The sequence below is a fragment of the Anguilla anguilla genome, chromosome 17 (assembly GCF_013347855.1).
Source record: "Anguilla anguilla isolate fAngAng1 chromosome 17, fAngAng1.pri, whole genome shotgun sequence".
NCBI lineage: Eukaryota > Metazoa > Chordata > Actinopteri > Anguilliformes > Anguillidae > Anguilla > Anguilla anguilla.
In genome coordinates this window covers 12438114-12462240 of record NC_049217.1, presented here as the reverse complement: position 1 = coordinate 12462240, position 24127 = coordinate 12438114, and the positions used below count along the sequence as shown (strand labels likewise).

The 24127-nt window shown below is 49.5% G+C and overlaps 1 protein-coding gene across 1 annotated transcript in view; it reads left to right on the top strand.

The window, feature by feature from the left end:
• abcc1 (ATP-binding cassette, sub-family C (CFTR/MRP), member 1) overlaps positions 1-23705 on the top strand; it is a 29102-nt gene extending 5397 nt beyond the window's left edge. Inside the window, exons 3-31 of the mRNA XM_035397832.1 lie at positions 3202-3327; positions 3867-4004; positions 4516-4641; positions 5845-5906; positions 6120-6251; positions 6815-7042; positions 7452-7629; positions 8198-8359; positions 9344-9436; positions 9566-9769; positions 10145-10291; positions 10633-10717; positions 10878-10947; positions 11406-11532; positions 12149-12325; positions 12436-12603; positions 13160-13337; positions 14849-14903; positions 15953-16088; positions 16179-16386; positions 17662-17972; positions 18144-18343; positions 18686-18812; positions 19182-19283; positions 19382-19528; positions 19865-20023; positions 20404-20570; positions 20764-20958; positions 21777-23705. Coding sequence (XP_035253723.1) covers positions 3202-3327; positions 3867-4004; positions 4516-4641; positions 5845-5906; positions 6120-6251; positions 6815-7042; positions 7452-7629; positions 8198-8359; positions 9344-9436; positions 9566-9769; positions 10145-10291; positions 10633-10717; positions 10878-10947; positions 11406-11532; positions 12149-12325; positions 12436-12603; positions 13160-13337; positions 14849-14903; positions 15953-16088; positions 16179-16386; positions 17662-17972; positions 18144-18343; positions 18686-18812; positions 19182-19283; positions 19382-19528; positions 19865-20023; positions 20404-20570; positions 20764-20958; positions 21777-21885 — 4317 coding nt within the window. The 3' untranslated portion in view covers positions 21886-23705. The remainder of the gene's footprint in view (positions 1-3201; positions 3328-3866; positions 4005-4515; positions 4642-5844; positions 5907-6119; positions 6252-6814; positions 7043-7451; positions 7630-8197; positions 8360-9343; positions 9437-9565; positions 9770-10144; positions 10292-10632; positions 10718-10877; positions 10948-11405; positions 11533-12148; positions 12326-12435; positions 12604-13159; positions 13338-14848; positions 14904-15952; positions 16089-16178; positions 16387-17661; positions 17973-18143; positions 18344-18685; positions 18813-19181; positions 19284-19381; positions 19529-19864; positions 20024-20403; positions 20571-20763; positions 20959-21776) is intronic.
• The last annotated feature ends 422 nt before the right edge of the window (positions 23706-24127 follow it).

Sequence of the window (24127 nt, the reverse complement as noted above, 5' to 3'; positions counted from 1 at the left end):
AAACCGCAGTCAGGTTCTGTAGTCTGAGTGCGAAGCGTTCCTGTAAAGATATATCAGGTCGTATGTCACATGTCAGGTTATTTCTGGTCATTGCAATGTGGGTAAAGGGTGAGCACCAGATATTATGTAACGTCAAATACGCTGGCCAGATGGAAGAAGTTGTTCTATTTTATGATTCACAACATTAGAAATATTATTTTATAGAAAAAAAGGCAAAAAATAAACCCTAAAGGTTCTAATGCACATCTGAAACCATTCAATGTGATAAATATACAAATACTTTTTTGTTGGAAAACATGGGACCCTAAACCCATGGGCCAGTTGCAGATAACCTTGCTTGTCTACCCCCTAAACCCAGTCAAATTCTCTCACTTTGATATGCAGTACGTGTGTGATATCCTGTACCTCCTAACCCAGTCAAATTCTTAATTTGCTTCAAAACTGCAACTATACTGTCATAGCAAAACTGTAGGGAGGCAAAATGAAGAAATATTTCAGCTTTTTGTGACTCAGCTTTCTGTGACTCAGCTCTCTGTGACACAGCTTTTTTTGACTCAGCTCTCTGTGACACAGCTTTTTTTGACTCCGCTTTCTGTGACACAGCTTTTTGTGACTCAGCTCTCTGTGACACAGCTTTTTTTGACTGAGCTTTCTATGACTGAGCTTTCTGTGACTCAGCTCTCCGTGACTAAGCTTTCTGGGACACAGGCTGCATGATGGGCTGCTGCATGCCATTCTTCTCGAGCTCTCGAATACGATTTTCAAGGCCTCTTGAATTCCGTGTCTGTCACGTCCTGTATGTTATGACACGCATTCAGGGAATCTCATTCTTTCCCTGCAGCCGGTTTTGCAGGTCTGTGTTGATCTACTGGTAATTAATTCCATACAAAATCTCACAGATCACAAATGTCTTGACCTTGTTAATGGTTGACTTATCACATTGAATGGTTTCAGATGTGCATTAGCACCTTTAGGGTTTATTTTTTGCCTTCTTTTCTATAAAATAATATTTCTAATGTGAATCATAAAATAGGACAGCTTCTTCCACCTGGCCAGCGTATTTGATGTTACATAATATCTGGTGCTTCACCTTAAACCTCGATATCGTGCGGTTTGAAGCAGGTTCTCCTTAAGGGTTTGACTGTATTTGGCTCCATCAGTATTGCCCTTTATGGCAACAAACTTCCCAGTCCCCCATAGCATGAGGCTGCTAACTCCATGCTTGACTGTGGGGACGGTGCTACCTGAGCGATGGACTGTGTTTGGTGCATGATGCCATACACAGCATTTTACTTTCGGACCTAAGAACTCAAGGCCTCAGCAGGGTCTCATGGCTTCTGGCAAACTCAAGGCCTGACCTAACATTGGCCTTTCTCTGAAGCAGGTTCCCTCTAGCCCTCTGTCACGAAGAGGCCAAATCTGTGAAGCGCCAAAGAGATTGTCGATCTTTAGACGGTGTCTGCCATCTCAGCCTGTGAACTCTGCGACTCAGTCAGCGTTGTAGTCGGCCTGTTCGTCACCTCTTTTGACACCCGCCAGCTGCTCAGTTCGGAACACTTCATTCATTTTGACAGGGTTTCCTCTGGGCTGTGAGTTGTCTTTGTTCACCGTAAATCTTTTAGACAGATGGCTTGCAGCTAGTACGCTAACCGCTTCACCCTAGAATTAGCAGAGGATTCTTGTTATCGTCAGTCTTTCAGATGAGAATGAGACAGGTTACAGTCCTCCTGTCTCCCAACGGCTATTTTGTCTGAGGACTTTAGCTTATTTCCAAGTGGACTAGACACCAGTGTTACTGTTTGCAAAGCACTCTGTGTCTGTTCTGACCTTTCCTCTTACCTGCTGCCATGGTAATCTTGCTGTGAGAACCAAGAATCCTTTAAAAATAGTCAATATGTGCCGCAAGGTCATAGGGGTCCAGCTCATCAGTCTGTCTGACCTCTTTTACACCTCATTATTGTATTTTATCTGGAGTTTCACAAAGTACACTGAAATAGTATTTATTTATTTATTTATTTATTTATTTGTTTGTTTGTTTGTTTATTATTGAGTTTATCAGTGTTTTTAGTAATTCAGCTTTTTAGCAGCTATTGTCATTGCATATTGTAGCTATATCGCATTTTGTACTGGTCGTCTTGTCATTGGTATGATGCTGCAATATCATTTGTCCTTCTGGGGCAAATAAAGTTAAACCTTGAACCATTGTGAAGAATAACATATATAAGGAGAAGAAAATAGTCAATATTAATATCTGTTAGTATGACTTTACAACACATTAGAATCAGAAATAATTACTAATCAGAATTGACGTCTTTCTGACAGCACACTAATGTCATATCAGACATTCGTTTCAAACCGAAGGAGGAGTTTTCAGACAAGCGATCTCAGTTCCACACCTGGAGCTGCAGCACTGGGAGAACCTTTCGAGCCCCATCATGGAGTGGTGCAGTGCGCTTTCTTCAGGATGCAGGATTTCACTCAGGGTTTTTACAGTCGTGCAGTGTCGCTTATACCTTCATTTTGCGTATGCGCCCTTTCCCGAGAATACATTTAGGTTACATTAAAGTGACAGCTACTGGAATTTTTCGCAGTCACGAGGTTACACCTTCGTTTTATGACTCATGTTAGCTATGTATCTTTGGGCTGTCTTTTTTTCCCCGGTGACAAGTAACAGCGCTTGTAGCTATGCTAAGCAGAACGACAATGCAAAACGCGCTGGCTAAATGAACCGCTAACTGGGAATGGCTGGGTTACGCGCTTCTTACAATGTCTGTCGGCATAATAACCTCGGAGGGTTTCTGTACGATAACCTTCCGGGACATCGCGCGTTCTGGTCCTCTCTGAACAGCCGACTGCGGTGTTTGTGCCCGTGACGGTGTGTGTGGGTTCAGATGAGGAATTGCATTCGTATGTGAGTTTAAGAACAGGAGATCGTTCCCCTCCGGTTTTGTGATTTTGTTCACCCTGCCCAGTGAAACCGTGCTTTGGGTCTCCTCCCGTGCTCAAACTCCCACGCGCGGATAAGATGTCAGGAAACGGGCGCGGGCGATTGGTTCTGCCTCGTTCAGGCCGACCTGAACGACACAGGGGGCGTTTATTTGAGGAATTTAAAGGATTTGTTTTCAGTTAATCCCGGGCATAATGGCTCCCTGGACGCTGTGCTGGGGTAACCAGATGAGCCGGTCGGTCTCCCCCCTGCAGGTTCTGGGGCTGCTGCTGTGGGTTGTCTGCTGGGCAGATGTCTTCTATTCTTTCTGGGAAAGAAACCGAGGGGTTGCCATAGCGCCGGTGTACCTGGTCAGCCCCACCATTCTGGGCATTACAATGGTGAGCCTGCGCCCTGCACTTCTGCAGAGTCACAGCTGCACGCATGCACACACACGCACACTCACATGTGCATACGCACACGCACGCACGCTCACACACATGCACACACACACACACACACATAAACAGACATACACACACACGTACATGCACACGCGCACACACACATAGACATACACACGCGCACACATGCATACACATACACTCGCATTTGCCATACTCGTATACTCATATATATAATGCACACATAATAACATCTTAGTTGACTTTACAGATACCATCATGATGTGACAAATGTTGCAAACCCGCCTGTAAAATAATCAATATTCTCATTGAAAGATTATTTCTGTGTTCCCGTTTATTTTTGTTGACCTCTGTACCTGTTTGTTTGTGTGTGTATCTTTGCATGTACCTTTCTGTACGTTGTATATATTTCTGTGCGTGCGTGTGTGTGTGTGTGTACGCGTACATGTGTATGTGTGTGTTTATCTTTGCGTGCACGTGTGTGTGTGTGTGTGTATGTGTGTGTGTGCGTGTAGCTGCTGGCGGGGGGGCTGGTGCAGTACGAGCGGATGAAAGGAGTGCAGTCCTCGGGTGTGATGCTGATCTTCTGGCTGCTGGCTGTGCTGTGCGCCACCGTGGCCTTCCGCTCCAAGATCCTGCAGGCGCTCGGCCAGGTGAGAACGCACGGGCTCCCGCGGGCCCTGCTGCCCTGGGCCTGGGCTCTGCTGCCCTGGGCTCTGCTGCCCTGGGCCTGGGCTCTGCTGCCCTGGGCTCTGCTGCCCTGGGCCTGGGCTCTGCTGCCCTGGGCCTGGGTTCTGCTGCCCTGGGCTCTGCTGCCCTGGGCCTACTGCCTTGGGCTCTGCTGCCCTGGGCCTGGGCTCTGCTGCCCTGGGCCTGGGCTCTGCTGCCCTGGGCCTGGGCTCTGCTGCCCTGGGCTCTGCTGCCCTGGGCCTGGTGCCTGTACGGTCACAGGTGTGTTCTGCTAGTGTAAAGCAATGCTAGTGTAATGTATGTTGGTGTGGGATCCAGTGGGCGGGGCCAAGCAGTGTTGGTACAACCAGTGGGGTACAATGTGTTACATGCAGTTGTGCTGCAGTGTTTTGCTGGTGCGATCACAGACAAACGGTCTAGTCTCATTCCCACCCCCCCCATCCCTCTCTATCTCTCTGTCTCTCTCTCTCTTAGCCGTCCAGCGTGGATGTGTTCCGCTGCACCACCTTCTACATCTACTACGCCCTGCTGCTGCTCTCCTTGGCCCTGTCCTGCCTGTCCGACTCGCCTCCCCTCTTCTCCCAGGTGGTCAAAGACCCGGTGGGTGTCGCCGAACGCGGTGATTGGCAGGCGCAGGTTCCAGGTTGTGCCATCCTGTTCCATGGCCCTGGAGTTGCGGAAGCAATGTAAATCGTGCACTAAAGAACAGCTTCACCCTGGGGAATTGAAAAGTTAGCATTTTGCTGGCAAGCACGCGGTGTTTCTTCTCTTGTTGCCTTTTTTTTTGTTTTTAAACCAAGGAAACTGAGAGCATTGGCTGTGTGTTACAGCAGTGCTGTGACACAGTGAACTGTGTGTTATAGCAGTGCTGTGACACAGTGAACTGTGTGTTATAGCAGTGCTGTGACACAGTGAGCTGTGTGTTATAGCAGTGCTGTGACACAGTGAGCTGTGTGTTATAGCAGTGCTGTGACACAGTGAGCTGTGTGTTATAGCAGGGCTGTGACACAGTGAGCTGTGCGTTATAGCAGTGCTGTGACACAGTGAGCTGTGTGTTACAGCAGTGCTGTGACACAGTGAGCTGTGTGTTATAGCAGTGCTGTGACACAGTGAGCTGTGTGTTATAGCAGGGCTGTGACACAGTGAGCTGTGTGTTATAGCGGTGCTGTGACACAGTGAGCTGTGTGTTATAGCAGTGCTGTGACACAGTGAGCTGTGTGTTATAGCGGTGCTGTGTTATAGCAGTGCTGTGACACAGTGAGCTGTGTTATAGCAGTGCTGTGACACAGTGAGCTGTGTGTTATAGCAGTGCTGTGACACAGTGAGCTGTGTGTTATAGCAGGGCTGTGACACAGTGAGCTGTGTGTTATAGCAGTGCTGTGACACAGTGAACTGTGTGTTATAGCAGTGCTGTGACACAGTGAGCTGTGTGTTATAGCAGTGCTGTGGCACAGTGAGCTGTGTGTTATAGCAGGGCTGTGACACAGTGAGCTGTGTGTTATAGCAGTGCTGTGACACAGTGAGCTGTGTGTTATAGCAGGGCTGTGACGCAGTGAGCTGTGTGTTATAGCAGTGCTGTGACACAGTGAGCTGTGTGTTATAGCAGGGCTGTGACACAGTGAGCTGTGTGTTATAGCAGTGCTGTGACACAGTGAGCTGTGTGTTATAGCAGTGCTGTGACACAGTGAGCTGTGTGTTATAGCAGTGCTGTGACACAGTGAGCTGTGTGTTATAGCGGTGCTGTGACACAGTGAGCTGTGTGTGGTGGAAATGCACAGTAGTGAGTGAGTTTTTTACTTGCAGAATCCCTGTCCTGAATTGGGAGCCTCCTTCCTGTCCAAGATTACCTTCTGGTGGATCACAGGGTAGGAACAGATTTCTTATGAGGGCTGGTCCGTGTGTGCGTCTGTGTGCGTACGTGCGTCTGTCCATCTTCCCATCCGTGTGTGTGTGTGTGCGCGCGCGTGTGTGTGTGTGCGTGTTTGCGTGTTTGCGTGTTTGCGTGTTTGCGTGTGTGCGTGTGTGTGTGTGTGTGTGTATATATGTGATGACGCAGGTGCAATTCTCTGTCTCTGTAGGCTGATGGTGCATGGGTACCGGCGCCCCCTGGAGGAGAGTGATCTGTGGTCTCTCAACCCAGCCGATCAGTCTCAGGCCATCGTCCCCCAGCTAGTGCGCTCCTGGCACCAGGAGTGCAGCAAGGCTAAGAGGTCAGAGGTCACGGGTCTTATTTTAGTAGGCCCAATGCAGTTTGAGCGATGATGTGTTTCACAGTCTGTTAAAGGCAGTGAAGCATTCTCCTTTTTTCCATGATGGACCAAAGTGATTAAATCTATCAACACATTTTACTGTTATTTGTATCTATTGCAGCAACTGCCAGCTGATTTTTATTTTCTTATATTTTATTTATTTTTGAAATTTCAAATGCTTACTGTTCCTACAGTCGCTCATGTTATTTCAGTTGTTTTGCGCATGAGTTCTATTAAATAAATGAATTAATGTTTTTTTAAAACACTGCCACTGCCTTTTTTCAATTTTCAACAACTTCACCATGACTGCTCCATGACTTTAGCCAATATTTTCTGTGACAAACACCTAGCCTTAATTTTATATATTATTAGGTATGTAGTATATATGATATGTTTTGCACCCTGGGGTGGTGTTAAACAATGTTTTTATGGTGTATAGGCTATTATAGTTGGCTATAAAAACGGAAGCAATAGACATGTGACTCTTCAGTCATGTGACTCCCCCCCTCCGCCGTGCGCCCCAGGCTGTCCGAGACGAGCGCGTACTTCCCGAGGAGGCCGCCGGCGGGCGGGGCCCGGGGCGAGCGGCCTGCGGAGGAGGCGGAGGTGCTGCTGGTGAAGACGGCGCAGAAGGGCCGCGAACCCTCCCTCCTGCTGGCGCTGTGCCGCTCCTTCGGGCCCTACTTTCTGATCAGCTCCTTCTACAAGATTATCCACGACCTGCTGATGTTCATGGGGCCCGAAATCCTCAGGTAGGGGCGCATACGTACTGTACATGCATTATCAGGTGAACACACATACAAACATACACACAGACTGCCATAACTCATGTCTACTGACATGTTGGTTTTCAAAAAGAATGAAAGGCTTTAGCATTACTGGCCTGTAGCATCATGTTTGATAGGACAGTTTTTTTAAAGAGTAAGTCATTTCAGCTGAGGTTGTGATTTGTTACAATTTACAGTAAGAGTGGTGGGGCAGTGAATTCTGGGACTTTGAGTTTTCACTTGTAGGTTCCAGATCTGGTCTCAGTAATAGAAGCAAGTGGCCCGTAACGGATAAGCTGACAGTCACTGCAGGTTGAGTGTGGCGGTGCTGTGAGTGCCCGCGGCGGCCGTTCGCTCTGTGAAGCGTGTTCGATGTGTCTCTGCGCTACGACAGGCTGCTGATTCAGTTTGTGAACGACTCGAGCGCCCCCTCCTGGCGGGGGTATTTCTACACCGCCCTGCTGTTTGCGTGCACCTGCGTGCAGACGCTCATCCTGCAGAAGTACTTCCACGTCTGCTTCGTCACCGGCATGCGGCTGCGCTCCGCCATCGTGGGCGCCGTGTACAGGAAGGTGAGCCCCGGTCGCCTGGCGACTCGTTGCCCCGGACGCCATTGTGATGTCATAACCCCTGTGTGATGCGATCGGGATCTAATGGGGCCAGTTCAGTCCCGATAGGCCAGACCAGACCAGACCAGAGCAGACTGGAACGTTTTCCTGAAAATGTTTATGTTAAAAAAAAAATTCAAATTTTAAAGACAAGTTCATATTAGTTGGCTCGTTTAAACACTAGGAGTGAAGGGCAGGACCATGTGACAGCCTGGAGGCCAGCAGATTTTCAGTAAATATACAAATCTCCCTGGTGCAGCCAAGTGTTCAGTTCCCAGGCTCTGTCACTGCTCTGAGTCTATCTGTGTCAGAGTTCGCTCTAATTCTACAATTTATTTTTTTGCTGCAGAATGTCCAGAAGGCTTTAAATTTCCTGCAATTTTTACCGGTTGAAAACCGGCAATTGTCAGCTTATGCAAACTCTGATCTGTATCTGTAACCCCCCTCTGCTTTCCCGCTGGCTGAACAAAGTTGAATAATTGGAGCCATATGCGTGGTTGTGTCTGAGCTCTCCGTCTCCCCCTGGTGGCAGGCCCTGGTCATCACCAGCGCCGCTCGGCGCACCTCCACTGTGGGTGAAATCGTGAACCTGATGTCCGTGGACGCCCAGCGCTTCATGGACCTCATCACCTACATCAACATGGTCTGGTCCGCACCGCTGCAGGTGGTCCTGGCCCTCTACTTCCTGTGGCAGGTGAGTGCGTCTCCTACTGATCCTGGAACAGCCCTGTTAATTCTCCGCTTTGGTTGTGGGAAGATTCAGGCTTAGGCAGACTGACCCTGGATCAGCTGTGCAGGATTTTGCAGCTGCACATTTTACACACACACACACACACACACCCACCAGGAAATTTTTAAAAGCTATTAATAGTTATTAATTAGCAGCTTCTGTCAGCAAAATCAACATTTCTTAAGGAAAGCTGGAGCCTTTTGTCCTCAGACTTGGCAGACAGGTTTTAATTGGGAAGTGAAAGCAGCAGGGAGGTCATTAGACACGGCCGTAATTCCACCGAAGCTTTTCGTTTCCCTCGGGCCTCGGTTGACTTTATTCCGTGTTGCCATGGAGACGCGCCACGCTCGTTCGAAAGCCTTAATTCCCCTGAGATGGGGAATCTGCGGTATGACCGTTGCCGTGGTGGCTCGGGGCAATCTGCAAGCCGCTGACTTAGCGGTGGCGTTTCCAGGGAGACCTCAGGGTGAATAAACGGCAGCCTCGATACCAGCTGAGCTGCTTTTAACCTTTCGTCTCGGGGCTGTTTCGCAAGCTTCTCATCGGGAGAAATTGCTTTGACTCTGTATCCACCAGACCCTTTACAGTACATTTATCTGGCCGATGCTTTTATCCAGACATCCGACATGCAAGTGCATAACGCAGGTCATTGGTCATCGGAGCAAACTCAGAACGCAGGTGTATTTGACAAGGACAGGTTCAAAAGCTGTGTCACAGCGCCCCCTCTTGGCGCCTGTTTGCCAGGCCTCCTCAGGACAGAGCAATGTACTGAGCCCCCTGTTCCAGTGTATTTAAACTGCTGTGGACTAGGGATGAATATGCAGGACGTGTACATAAAAGTGTGTTATATGAATATGTGTAGATGTAGCGATGTGTGCGTATGTGGTCATGTACACATGTAGGTTATATACATGTGTGAAAGTAGTGGGCGGTGTTCTTTCTGTGCAGACTCTGGGCCCCGCCGTGCTGGCCGGTGTGGCTGTCATGGTCCTGATGTTCCCAATCAACGCCTTCATCGCCATGAAGAACAAAACCTTCCAGGTGAGGGCGCTGTTCAGTGTGTGTGTTCGCCGCACACTTGTGTGTGTGTGTGTATATCTGTTTTTGGGACTGTGGCAGGGCGGCGCGTGGTGTTGACGCTGAGCCGCGTTTGCGCTGGTTCCTGCTCAGGTGGCCCAGATGAAGAGCAAGGATAACCGCATCAAGCTGATGAACGAGCTTCTGAACGGGATCAAGGTCCTGAAGCTGTACGCCTGGGAGCTGGCCTTCAAGGACAAGGTGTCGGAGATCCGCGAGAGCGAGCTGCGCGTGCTCAAGAAGAGCGCCTTCCTGGCCGCCATGGCCACCTTCACCTGGGTCTGCGCCCCCTTCCTGGTGAGAGGATGTGTGCACGCACGCTAATGAAATACAAAACATGCTACATGCTCTATACTCACACACTGCACATTCACACCTCTAAATGCACAGATAATGCACACAGATAGTTCACACGGTCTCTCTCTCTCACACGCATGTGCACACACACACGCACACACACACACGCATGCACACACGCACACACACGCACACACACTCACACACACGCATGCACACACGCACACACACGCACACACACACACACACACGCATGCACACGCACACACACGCACACACACTCACACACACGCACGCTCAGCTGTAATAATTACGTTTGCAGTGGCGATGTTCTCCTTCAGACAGGCTCACAGTTCACTGCTCTTCCCCCTGCAGGTGGCGCTGTCCACGTTTGGGGTGTACGTGCTGATAGACGAGCAGAACGTTCTGGACGCTCAGAAGGCCTTTGTGTCTCTGGCTCTCTTCAACCTGCTGCGCTTCCCGCTCAACATGCTTCCCATGGTCATCAGCAGCATGGTGGAGGTCAGTGCCACGCCCTGCCCCAGCTCCGCCCCTTCCTGCCTCGCACTGAACTTCCTGCTCACCCCCACCCCACCTTTCCCAACCCTCCTGCCACAGCCATGCTTTGATTCCTGTATCTGTGCTGTACTTCCTGTAGCCATGCTGTACTTCCTGTAGCTGTGCTGTACTGCTGTATGCACTCTGTACTTCCTGTAGCCATGCTGTACTTCCTGTAGCTGTGCTGTACTGCTGTATGCACTCTGTACTTCCTGTAGCCATGCTGTACTTCCTGTAGCTGTGCTGTACTGCTGTATGCACTCTGTACTTCCTGTAGCCATGCTGTACTTCCTGTGTTTCTGAAGGCTAGCGTTTCCCTGAAGCGGTTGCGGGTGTTCCTGTCTCATGAGGAGCTGGAGGACAGTGTGGACAACACGGCCATCACTTCCTGTGAGCCTCCGCTTTCGTCTGACTTTAGCGTGTATGTGTGTCAGTGCATGTGTGTGTGTGTGTGTGTCTGCATGTGTATGTGTGAGCGTGTGTGTTTGTGTCCCTGCGTGATGCGTATCCGCTCTGGGCCCTGAGCTCCAAACTCCTCTTCCTCTCCCAGCCTCCGACAGCGTGGTCATCAGCAACAGCACCTTCAGCTGGTCCAGAACTGACCCTCCCACTCTCAAGAGGTGAGAGCGTATTATTATCCTCAGCGTTATTATTGTAGTTAATAATATTATTATGATTAAAGTTGTTGACTGAAAGTGGAGAGAGGAAATGTAGACTTAAAATGAATGTTTATTGATTTTTAGAGGCGGTAACTTGACAGCTGATATCACTGTTTGTTTGGAGTTTCGAGCTTTTGTGCCTGAAATCAGAGAATCCACACTTGTAGCGGTTCCCATGTTGCTCCCACGTGGATTTTCGTTACTAAAACACCAAAACACTGCTCTGGTGCTGTTGTGTGTGTGTAGTGAACTTGCGAACGCTATGCTTGCTCAGAACGGGGCACATTGAGTCATAAAATCGCAGGAAACTGGTACTTGCTTATGGTTCAAATTGGATTTGTTTCTTCAGAAAAGCATTCTGATCCAAACCTTAACCCTTCCTCCTCCTGCCACCGTGCCCCGCCCTACCTCTCTGACAGGATCAATGTGCGGATTCCGGAAGGTTCTCTGGTGGCGGTGGTGGGGCACGTGGGCTCGGGGAAATCGTCTCTGCTGTCTGCCCTGCTGGGGGAGATGCACAAACAGGAGGGGTCCGTCTCCATGCGGGTACGCCCCCTAAATGCACCGTGCACCCTAGTAACGCCCCCGTTCAAGCCCCTGTACCCCAATAGTGCACCCATTCAGGCTTTTCTACCCCAGTAACGCACCCTTACAGGGCCCTGTACCCCAATAATGCACCCTTGCACCCCAGTAAGACTCCTCTACAATAATTTACTGATCTGTTCCTGTAAGCGCTTCATTCTCTGTGTGCTGGTCAGTAACTGATCTGGGACCTGTTCCCGTAAGCGCTTTGTTCTCTGTGTGCTGGTCAGTAACTGATCTGGGACCTGTTCCCGTAAGCGCTTTGTTCTCTGTGTGCTGGTCAGTAACTGATCTGGGACCTGTTCCCGTAAGCGCTTTGTTCTCTGTGTGCTGGTCGGTAACTGATCTGGGACCTGTTCCCGTAAGCGCTTTGTTCTCTGTGTGCTGGTCAGTAACTGATCTGGGACCTGTTCCCGTAAGCGCTTTGTTCTCTGTGTGCTGGTCAGTAACTGATCTGGGACCTGTTCCCGTAAGCGCTTTGTTCTCTGTGTGCTGGTCGGTAACTGATCTGGGACCTGTTCCCGTAAGCGCTTTGTTCTCTGTGTGCTGGTCAGTAACTGATCTGGGATCTGTTGGGCAGGGCTCTGTGGCCTACGTGCCCCAGCAGGCCTGGATCCAGAACGCCAGCCTGCGGGAGAACATCGTGTTCGGGTGCGAGCGGAAGGACAGCTGGTACTGGAAGGTGGTGGAGGCCTGCGCCCTGCTGCCCGACCTGGAGATCCTGCCAGCCGGAGACGCCACCGAGATCGGGGAGAAGGTCAGAGCGCGGCCCGGGCGCTAGCGAGCCGCCGCTAACGAGCTCTGGCGAGATGCTAACGAGCTCTGGTGAGACGCTGTGCTCATCCTCCTCCTCCTCCTGCTCCTCAGGGCGTGAACCTGTCCGGCGGGCAGAAGCAGAGGGTGAGCCTGGCGCGGGCGGTGTACTGCGACCGCGCCGTGTACCTGCTGGACGACCCGCTCTCCGCCGTCGACGCCCACGTGGGGAAGCACATCTTCGAGAAGGTGGTGGGCCCCCAGGGGCTGCTGCAGGGCAAGGTGAGCGCCGCCCTGTTTTAGCGTGAGGAGGGGCGGACCGTGACATCACTCTGCAGCCTTCAGAATGGATCCCTAACATGGGGCTGCACATCGGTGGCTGTGGTGGGATCATAACTGTGGTTTAACCGGGTCTGGTAAAATAACAGCAGGCGCCCAAAATATTTAAAGTAATTAAAAAAGATTTTTTTTAAATTCTGCTGTGGGAATGTCCACATATTCCAGCACATTTTGTAGATAAACTCTGCATGCACAAACATGCACTCTTTAGTTAGTGTACACTCTGCATGGAATGCTGTGTGTCCAGTAGGTAATGTAAACTCTCTGTTGTATGCGCAGACGTGTGTCCAGTCGGTAGTGTAAACTCTCTGTTGTATGCGCAGACATGTGTCCAGTCTGTAATGTAAACTCTGTGTTGTATGCACAGACGTGTGTCCAGTAGGTAATGTAAACTCTGTGTTGTATGCGCAGACGTGTGTCCAGTAGGTAATGTAAACTCTGTGTTGTATGCGCAGACGTGTGTCCAGTGGGTAATGTAAACTCTCTGTTGCTTGCACAGACGCGTATCCTGGTGACCCACGGCCTCAGCTTCCTGCCCCAGGCCGATCTGATCCTGGTGATGGTGGACGGGGAGATCACGGAGATGGGCTCGCACGCCGAGCTGATGGCGCGGCAGGGGGCCTTCGCCGAATTCCTCCAGACCTACGCCAGCGCCGAGCAGGGGGAGGAGGAAACGGGTGAGACCCGGAACTGAGGCCCCCATCCTTCCCTCTTACATTCTGCCTTTACATCTTATATCATAACCTGGGGAGAGTAGGGCCAGACCACTGGCTTTTCTACCTTTAGCTGAAATTTTCCAGTGGGGAATATTCATTTTCCAGTCAAGCAAGCTAGAAGACCACTACCTAAGTACTGCATTGTAGTTAGTTGCCTTTATCTGGGTCTCTCCTAATCAGATGGGCTTTGTCCAAATCAGACCCCTAGATTCCATGTCCTGTGTACTGTATACTAGCATACTATGTGCTGTGTCCTTGGACTGCATTCCAAAACCACATATGAGATTACTTCCTTTGAGTCAACTCTGTGCAACTCTTAGCTGTCTCAGCTTTTCTTTCTTTGTTAGCCTTGAGAGATATATGGCTGTAGGTCGTATGATTAATGAGTTAGTAATAAGTGGACAAGTGGGTAAAAGAGATGAACGAAAGAGAGGACCCCCCTTCCTGTTGTCTTCATTTACTGGTCAATAGCATTGTTTGCTAATATGGCTAATGGAATGGGCCACTTAAACCATTCAGCTCCCAATACAGCTGCATGCCCAAAGGTTGCCGGGCCAACCTCTTCATCTGTCCAACAGCTGTGTTAGACACACTCAGGAGCGATTTCATTTCCACAGGCATACTCTGTCTTTCTCACACACACACACACACATACACACACACACACACACTTTCCTTCTTTCATGCATGCTGAATCACACACACACACACACACACACGATTTGGAAATATTCCAGATTTTTTCTTCTATACAGCCTCATTCATAATTGAAATCCCTTTCACTGCTTCCAGATCAAATGACCTCCCGATGAACCCATAGCATTCACAAACTAAGCCTTTAAGTGCCTTGCTTTGTCTGTGTTCATGTCTTTTATCCCTCTGCCCTCTGCACAGAAACATATTGTCTGTGTTGCCAGATTGGGCGGATTCCTGCCAGATTGGGCGGATTCCTGCCCGATTGTGCTGTTTTTATGTTATTGGGCAGGGAAAAATGTCTTTGTGTGGCTTTTTTCTTGTTATGTTGGGCAGTTTTTATTTTGGCTAATCATCCACATTCATTGGTGCTAGTTCCTCCAATGCGCCTGAAGCCTTTCAGTTTGTGGCTGCATTTGTTTGCATAAAGTTGTTGGCTATCTTACAACTTTACTGTTATATTGACCTTTTATCGCGTGACACTGAGCACGGAAAAGATGGAGGCCTGTTACCGAATGCAAAACCCAGGCGTCGTTCACTGCCGTGTCTGTGGTCTAGGCTGCAAAGTCGCAGGTTAACTTTGCCTTGAGTTCGGACCGTTTCTCAGAATCGGAGAGAGTGGGCTAACGTGCTAATGGCTCTGAAGCCGCCCTTTGTCTGAGCCGTACTGAAGCGCTGCCCACGCTGCCGGCAGAGCTCACTGCGTGTGGCGGTGGGCGGAGTCAGGGCAGAATGCGCAGGGGGGCTGACTGACCACTGACCGGCCTGTTCTTCTGCAGACGTGACCGTAGAGAAGAAGGCCCAGGAGAACGGCGGTCCGGCGGCACTGCTGGGGTGAGTGAGGGGTACGGGGGTTACCTTACAGTCTCTGCAAACACCGCCACCTCTAAAGAGACACGTCCCCTCCACAGGAAGAGCCACATTCACAGGGACTGGCCTAGGCAGCTGTTGCTATAGTTATATTATAGTAATGTAATGGTGGAGCACTCATAATGATGTGAAGATCTAGTGTGTAGTTTTTTTTATTGAGCTGAGAATGCTAATCCGCTTGACAAGTGCTTTGCTCATCAGAGTGAGGCTTATAGGTCTCGCATTGAGCCACCCGTCTCCAACTCAGACCACACTGTGGTGCGTCTGATACCAACATACAGGGCAAAACTGGAGAGAAGTAAGCCGGTCCATAAAAGTGTCAGCATACGGTCCGATGTAACTAAGGACGCACTCGGAGCCTGTTTTTATTGCACAACATGGGAGGTGTTTCATGACTCCACAACTCTTACGACAGATGACATATATTTTTGTGTGCAGACAGTAATACCAACCAGACCAGTCAGCATATCTAAACACTAAGATGTGTGTCTGAGGTCATTAAGCAGCTGATAAATAGGGGGAAACCAGCTTTTAACAGTGAGGGTTGTGGTGAACTGGAGCGAGCTGAGGAGGAAATGAAACTCAATGTAATGTAATGGTGGAGCACTCATAATGATGTGATGATCTAGTGTGTAGTTTTTTTATTGAGCTGAGAATGCTAATCCTTGGTTTGATCAGCTACTTTGAGCAGTTGTTTGTTAGGAATACCCCTACCGTGCCTTTTTTGTGATACAACTGCACTTCTGTGTTCCGGATAGAAATGCTTTTCTAAGTTACTTTGGCTAAAAGTGTCGCCTGAATGTCTAAATTGAAGATTGTACCCTTGGAACTCTGATGATCTCCACTTTTAAAGTCTGTGTGCATCTGGCAGGCGCACAAAATGTGATGTAATGTAATGTGATTTTATATGATGTAATGATACGTAATGTTAGATGATGTAATAGGTTGTAATGTAATTTGATGTCATGTAATGTGATGTAATGTGATGTTTACCGGGGTTGTTTCCCCCCCAGGCCCACCAGCCCAGCCTCTGTACCGGTGGCGAACTCCACCCAGCCAGCCACGAAGGACCGCGAGGGCGTGGCCCTGGGGGCCAAAGAGCAGCAGGCCGGGAGGCTCACGGAGGCAGACAAGGCCAACACAGGCCGGGTAAGAGAGCGCCACGCCCCGCCGTAAGCTCCGCCCCCCTCCGCCTGTCTCTGACCCCGCCCGGCTCTGACCCCGCCCGCTCCTCCGCAGGTGAAGCTGTCGGTGTTCTGGGAGTACATGAAGGCCATCGGCCTGGTGCTGTCCTTCATCAGCGCCTTCCTCTTCTTCAGCCAGCACCTGTCCTCCCTGGCCTCCAACTACTGGCTGAGCCTGTGGACGGACGACCCCGTGGTGAACGGGACGCAGCCCTCCAGCCGAAAACGGCTGGGCGTGTACGGGGCGCTGGGCCTGTCCCAAGGTACGCCGGGCCGCCGCCGCCCCGCCTCCGTCTGGGCTTTCACCCAAACTCCCTCTCGGGAGGGACTCCCAAATCTGCTCTTCTGTGTGTCCTAGTTCGTGACATCATTTATATATTTTTTTTATTGTGTGCCGCAAAAACTGAACTTTGTAATCCCTCTCAAATGTATCTTGTAGTTTGAGTAAAATCTCGGTAATTTTAACTTTTAACATCTGAAGAGTTTTGTTCCAAAACGAGATCCACCATTTAAAAAGTGACACTAGCAGCAACAATACCCAGAGGCACCAGTGAGTGTTCTGGGTGATTTAAACAAGTGTAATAATTTCACTGGGAGATTCAAATTAGATTTAAATGAGCGTAATGTGGAACACTATTCCTGGGTTTTTATGGTTTTTATATAAAGCATGGGACGAGAAAGGAGAATACGCTTGACAAGTGCTTTGCTCATCGGAGTGAGGCCTATAGGTCTCGCATTGAGCCACCCATCTCCAACTCAGACCGGACTGTGGTGCGTCTGATACCAACATACAGGACAAAACTGAAGAGAAGTAAGCCGGTCCATAAAAGTGTCAGCATACGGTCCGATGTAACTAAGGACGCACTCGGAGCCTGTTTTGATTGCATAACATGGGAGGTGTTTGATGAGGACCACACGGATGACTCCACAACTCTTACGACAGATGACATACATTTTTGTGTGCAGACAGTAATACCAACCAGACCAGTCAGCATATCTAAACACTAAGATGTGTGTCTAAGGTCATTAAGCAGCTGATAAATAGGGGGAAACCAGCTTTTAACAGTGAGGGTTGTGGTGAACTGGAGCGAGCTGAGGAGGAAATGAAACTCGAGCTGTGGGAAGCAGAAGAGGCCCACCGGCTGAGACTTGAACATGTCTTTAGCTCCGGGAAAGAAAAACAGGAAAGGCATGACCGGAATGACAAAGAGACATATTGCTACGGACTATGAATATCAATTTTCAAATGAGCTGAACGCTTACTTTACTAGGTTTGATATTGTGGATATTAGTGAGAAGCGTTTGGATGTTTTAAGCGGTGTCTCAAGATTGAATCCTCTTTATTTTGAACTTCAGACAAGATTTCCCCCCCCCCCCCAAAATGGATATGTCTTGTTTCGGAACCAAACTCTTAATTTGCTTTCCCTAAATCGCATCTAAAAGGTCCAACAGTCAGATGTATTTAAAATGGCGGTGGTGCAGGTGGCTAGCTGAAGTGGATGGGCTATAAACATGTCATCCCCCTCCCCGGTGTGCAGGACTCTCGGTGTTCTTCTACTCCATTTCGGTGTCGTTCGGCGGCATCCTGGCGTCCCGGTACCTGCACCAGACCATGCTGTACCAGGTCCTGCGGTCGCCCATGGCGTTCTTCGAGCGCACGCCCAGCGGCAACCTGGTCAACCGCTTCGCCAAGGAGATGGACACCATCGACTCGGTCATCCCCAACATCATCAAGATGTTCCTGGGCTCCATGTTCAACGTGCTGGGCTCCTGCGTGATCATCCTGCTGGCCACGCCCCTCGTGGCCGTCATCATCCCGCCCGTCGGCCTGCTCTACTTCTTTGTGCAGGTAGACCATGGCGAACGAGCTTTTCCGGATGTTTCTAACCATTGGGAAAGGCGGGTGTGCCCTCAGCTGAATCGTCCCCGAAGTGGGACGAGCAGTGGTGAAGGGGGGGGGGGAGCGCCCCCTGGAGCGGGGAGGTCCCGCGGGTAAATACAGAAGGTTTTGTGGTTGCAGCGCTTCTATGTGGCGTCGTCGCGGCAGCTGAAGCGGCTGGAGTCGGTGTGCCGCTCGCCGGTGTACTCCCACTTTAACGAGACGCTCCTGGGGACCAGCGTCATCCGCGCCTTCCGCGAGCAGGACCGCTTCATCCGCCAGAACCAGGACCGCGTCGACCGCAACCAGAAGGCCTACTACCCCAGCATTGTGGCCAACAGGTGCCGTCAGAAAGTGTATTTTTATATATTCAGTACTTTTCCTCTGTTTCTCCCCAATTCGGTTTGGTCAATCATGTATAGATTGCGTGCCCTCTGCCGAAGCATTTGATTTCTATTGGTGCTTCGTTTCACACTGCTGTCGAGAGTCAGGCTATCATATACTCCTGCTGGAGGAACGTGCAGGTGCCCTGTTGACCAGCAGGGGTCTGTGGTGTGCTATGAGGTCCCAGCAGACTGAAATGATCCAGCTGGTCTCTTTCAAGGCTAGAGGTGTAGCCCTGCGGCCCTGGGCGTAGATTCTGCTCCACTGGACCGCATTTTAACTGGGCTTTTGTCCTACAGGTGGCTGGCGGTTCGACTGGAGTTCGTGGGGAACTGCATCGTGCTGTTCGCTGCCCTGTTCGCGGTCATGGCCAGAGACAGCCTGAGCGCCGGCCTCATGGGCCTGTCAATCTCCTACGCCCTGCAGGTGAGGCTCCGCCCACAGGGAAATGAAATGCTGGGAGTTAGCCCGAGTTCTTCTGGTTTACATGGTTACCGCTGCATTAGCTCCTCCCATGGAATAGCAGCTGTCCTCAGTGAGAAATATTGCTCTCCTCAGAGTGGAGCTTGCGTGTGCAGTCCGTGGGATGGGGTGTTGTGAGAGCCTTTTACCCCAGCTGCCTGTATCACCCCTGGGGAGGGCACGTCCAGACTGTTACACCGGAAGTACAAGGCAGTACATTAAGAACCCATTCAATTTTGCTTCCAGTATAGGTGTATGTGTGGATTTTAGGACAGGTGTTTGTGATATGCAGTCCTGTCTTTCATTTAAGATGTCCGTCTTCTCATTGGTCAGATCACCACGTCTCTCAACTGGCTGGTGCGGATGTCGTCCGAGGTGGAGACCAACATCGTCGCCGTGGAGAGGGTGAAGGAGTACGACAACACGGAGAAGGAGGTGAGTGCGTAGAGAGGGGCGTGGCCTCTACACCATACCGTGACCGGTCGTGGGCGTGGCCCTAACGCGACGCGGATGGTGTCGTGCTCACATCGCAGGCGGAGTGGACGTCGGAACCCTCCACCCTGCCCCCAGGCTGGCCCACCAAGGGGCACATCCACATCCAGAACTTCGGGCTGCGCTACAGAGAAGACCTGGAGCTGGCCATCCGCGACATCTCCGTCACCATCCAGGGCGGGGAGAAGGTGGGCGGGGGACCCAGGGGGATGGGCTCCACGGTCTTTATTTGAACAGATACACTCCAGATATATGGATATACCAGTAAAGAGTCTTTATTTATGGTGTTTACCTGTGCTAAAGGAGCCTCTAGTCTGCCTGATTTGGCACAAGCCACTAATTTTGTAGACTCACTTGATACTCGCCTTCATACTCTTAATAGTGTTTAGTCCTCTATTGTTGACACTGAAACATTTAGAGTTGGAGATGACCAAGGGCAATACTGTGGAAATGATCATCTGTACCATAATGTAGCCCAAGAAACCACCTGACCCCTGGCCCCTGGCCGGTGTGATGCGTTACAGGTGGGGATTGTGGGACGGACGGGGGCGGGCAAGTCCTCCCTGACTCTGGGCCTGTTCCGCATCATCGAGGCGTCCGAGGGTCAGATCTCCATCGACGGAGTCAACATCGCCGAGCTGGGCCTGCACGAGCTGCGGTCCCGCATCACCATCATCCCCCAGGTAAACTGACCCTGGGTCAGTCACAGGGCCATGCATCACCATCATCCCCCAGGTAGACTGACCCTGGGTCAGTTACACGGTCATGCAGCACCACCATCATCCCCCAGGTAGACTGACCCTGGGTCAGTCACAGGGCCATGCACCACCATCATCCCCCAGGTAAACTGACCCTTGGTCAGTCACATGCTCAACAGGACAGCTAAACCAGCATGAGCAGTGATTACCCATGATGCCGTTTGTGTGTATAATGTGTGCGAATGTGTATAAGTGTGTGATGGTGTATAAGTGTGTATCGGTGTGGTGTCTAATGTGGACTGTGCATGCCTGAGTGTTTATTGAATAGAAAGGGGGCGTGTCCTGACTCTCTCTCTCTCTCGCAGGATCCAGTCCTGTTCTCTGGCTCTCTGAGGATGAACCTTGACCCCTTTGATGCGTACTCCGACCAGGAAGTGTGGAAAGCTCTGGAACTGGCCCATCTGAACAGCTTTGTGTCCAGCCTGCCCAACAAACTGAACCATGAGTGTGCAGAGGGGGGAGAAAACCTCAGGTACTCCTCACCTGCTATACCTACAACCCCATGGAACACAACCTCTCGCTTATAATAAATATAATATTTATATAATATGACCAATGTGTTTTGATATAAAAACTCCAGAATGTAAGGATTCATTATTCAGAAATGTATTCAGATTTAACATTTCTCTCTCTCTCTCCCTCCCCCTCTTTCCCCCTCTCTCCAGTCTGGGTCAGCGCCAGCTGGTGTGTCTGGCTCGTGCACTGCTGAGGAAGACCAAGGTTCTGGTTCTGGATGAAGCCACGGCTGCCGTGGACCTGGAGACGGATAACCTGATCCAGTCCACCATCCGCAGCCAGTTTGAGGACTGCACCGTGCTGACCATCGCTCACCGACTCAACACCATCATGGACTACACGCGGTGAGCCTCGTGATCACGCTAATGCTCATACACCCGCTCTGCCTCAGTGTGGCATAATGGGTAAGGAACTGGTCTCGTAACCTAAAGATCACAGGTTCCATTCCCAGGTAGGACACGACCTTGAGCAAGGTACTTAACCGGAATTGCTTCAGTATATATCCAACTGTATATAAATGGATGCAATGTAAATGCTATGCAAAAAGTTGTGTAAGTCGCTCTGGATAAGAGAGTCTGCTAAAGGCCTGTAATGTAATATTAACATTAAAGGACCCAATGTTCATCATAGTCATATTAATGCTATGCCTCATATTCATGTTTGTATTTCTGAACCTGCTATGGCTTGTATTCATGATATCCGTATACATTACTCCTCCCATAACCGTGTTCGTATCCATGTTGCAGCTGAAGAGGTGTTTTTGGGTCAGTAGGGGGACGCTCTTTTCTCTGGAAAAAAAATATAAGTCCAGCGGGCCTGCACCCTGACGGGGGACACACTTGCACCCAAAGGACGGCACTTTGGATGAGACGTTAAACCGAGGTCTCTGTCTCTCTGTGGCCATTAGCAATCCTATGGCACTATCCTCAGTATCCTGGTCAAATTGCCACCGAACCGCCTCGATATCTGATGTAATCATCACCCCGCAGACATCCGATTGGCTGCGCAATCAAGGCTTGCTTTGACTCGTGCGAATAAATGATGCATGCGTGTTAATTCTGTGAATGCGCTTGGGAAATCTCACATTCATGTCTATATTCATGTTAGCATTGTGTGCTCTACCTGCCATGTCTTGTCACTGACTCTCTGGCGCCCCCTGCAGGGTGTTGGTGCTGGATAAAGGCAAGATGGCCGAATTCGACTCACCGGCCAGCCTCATCGCCAAAAAAGGAATCTTCTACCGAATGGCCAAAGACTCGGGCCTGGTCTGACCCGGGAGCGCGGAGATCACGAGGAGCCAAAGAGCCCTTTTCCTTTTGCGTTTGGTTCATTTTGAGCTGGCTGTTTATTTTGGGTTCCAGGTAGAGACCCTCTGTCCCAAGGGCACTGCCGGCTAGCGCTGGATGGGGGAGGTCCCCTCAGCGTGCCTGACCTCAGTCGCTCGCTCCCCTCCACCCTTTCACTCCTCACTTTTTATTTCTGATGCGTTTTCTTTGTCTTTTCTGTTCGTTTTTCGTTTCGAGTGTTTTCTCTCGTCCGACACATTGAAAGTTTATTTATCACCAATGCTGCTATTGTGAGGGGCGACGCCCTGTCATATTAGAGAGAGTTTTGCCCTCTTGACTTTCGCAACTCCAGACTCTCCTGCCTCTTCCGGAGGTTTGCCCCGCCCAGTACAGCGTGACCTTCGACCTCCGAGCCGCGCGACACGGTGCGAGTTCTATGCAATCATCTGTTCTTTCAGACGGACAGACGGACAAACGGACGGACAGACAGGCGGGCGGCTCCCAAGAGGGTCGTAAAGGACAGACTAGGCTGTCCTCGCTGATGAAGCGCCGTGACCTTGGGGTTGAGGTCAAGGTCGCGGCCAGTCACGCGTGAACTCCACACAGCCGTTAGTCTCTCCTCACGCATCAAAGCTTTTCTCCCTTCTGTAGCGTGATTTGAATAATTTTCTCAGGTTCGTGGGGGTTGTTTTGCAAGATTTAAGAAAAGCACCTGGATGTTTCCATGGTAGAGGAAGTAGGTTTCCTGCACTGCATTGTGGGAAAGCCCCATCGACTTCCTGTTTTATTGTGTGAATGTGCTTTCTGTTTGACTGACAGCGGACTATCTTTTGCTTTATGCGTTTATTATCTCTGTGTCTGTGGACTCAAACAAATGACTCTCATTACAGTTTAGGTCAATTTGTAGTTCACTGCTGTCCTAGAAACAATACATTTTGTTGGAGAGGTGAATTTAGGTAACGCCCTAAATTTTTGCTGCGAGCTGGCAGTTTCTCCATTGTCCTTTCTGAGCTGCTGGACTAAACCACTTCAGCTAAGAGAGGGGGATCCATTTAGGATCAATCTCACAGGAGTTACCTGTCCGTGACCGTGTCTATCCCTCTGTCCAGCACAATCTGAAGTCGGCTTAGAGTGCAGTCTTTCTTTTTTCTGTCTTCTTAAATCTCTTCTTTGACAGCAGAAAGATGTTTGTTTGCTCTGATCTGTTACTCAACATTTAAAGGTCAAATAAAGAAAAACGATAATTGTGCTTTTACATATTTATACTATTGTAAATAGGCATATTGTATTTCTTATGCGTAAATTTATTAGTTTATATTTTTGAGTGCTTATTTCATACCAGAAAATGTTACAGTTTGATGTGTAGAGGGCGTAATAAATTATTTTGTTACTTTGACTCGGCTCCAAAACAGTAAGTGTGGCTTCAAGTGTCAAGCTATTTGTTCCCAGTACATACTTGCCTGTGATTGGCTCAGACACATCATATGGTTCATACATGTACAAACAGTGACACCAGCCTTTATTACCAAACTCCCATAGGGGCCACTATAACCAAACTTTTTATATGGTATCCTCGATAGATTTGAAAGATGTTGAATCTTAAGTTTGATGGTTATTTTTATGTAGTGCTTTACCTCCTGATTTTGAACAAATCCAATAGACGCATCTTTAGTGTCTGCGGGATAAACGCCTCCCTCCAGTTGTGTCTGGAATGGAGAGAGTTTTGATAGGAGAGTGTGCTTTGTGAACGAGGATACCGCATGAGTGCAATGGATAAACAAATAAAAAGGCTTTTTTTGATCTCTCTTCATTGCATGGCCTGAATTTATTCTTTTTTTTCAGCTATCAGTGGTCGCGCTAGTCCATGGAATGCTGCATCTTTAAAACATAGCGGGATATTTCAAACTCTGCATTTTGAAACCATTCATTTGCGTTCTTATAAAAATAACTATTTTTAGTTTGGCATAATATGCCATCTCCAAATAATAACACAATAAACATATGTTGTTCATAATTTAATTATTACACTTGTAACGGAAGCAGGATGAAATGGTGAGATTAGCGAGATGAAATAAGCAATAAATAATATGTTTGCTTTCTGATGATTTTTTCCACGCAGGCTAATGATATTTTTTTAAACCCAGGAGCAATTTCTGTTTCAATTTACTCGTGTTGAGCAAGCTAGCTAGAGCATCACACCTCGTTTTTGACTTTTCCTTCAAATTAA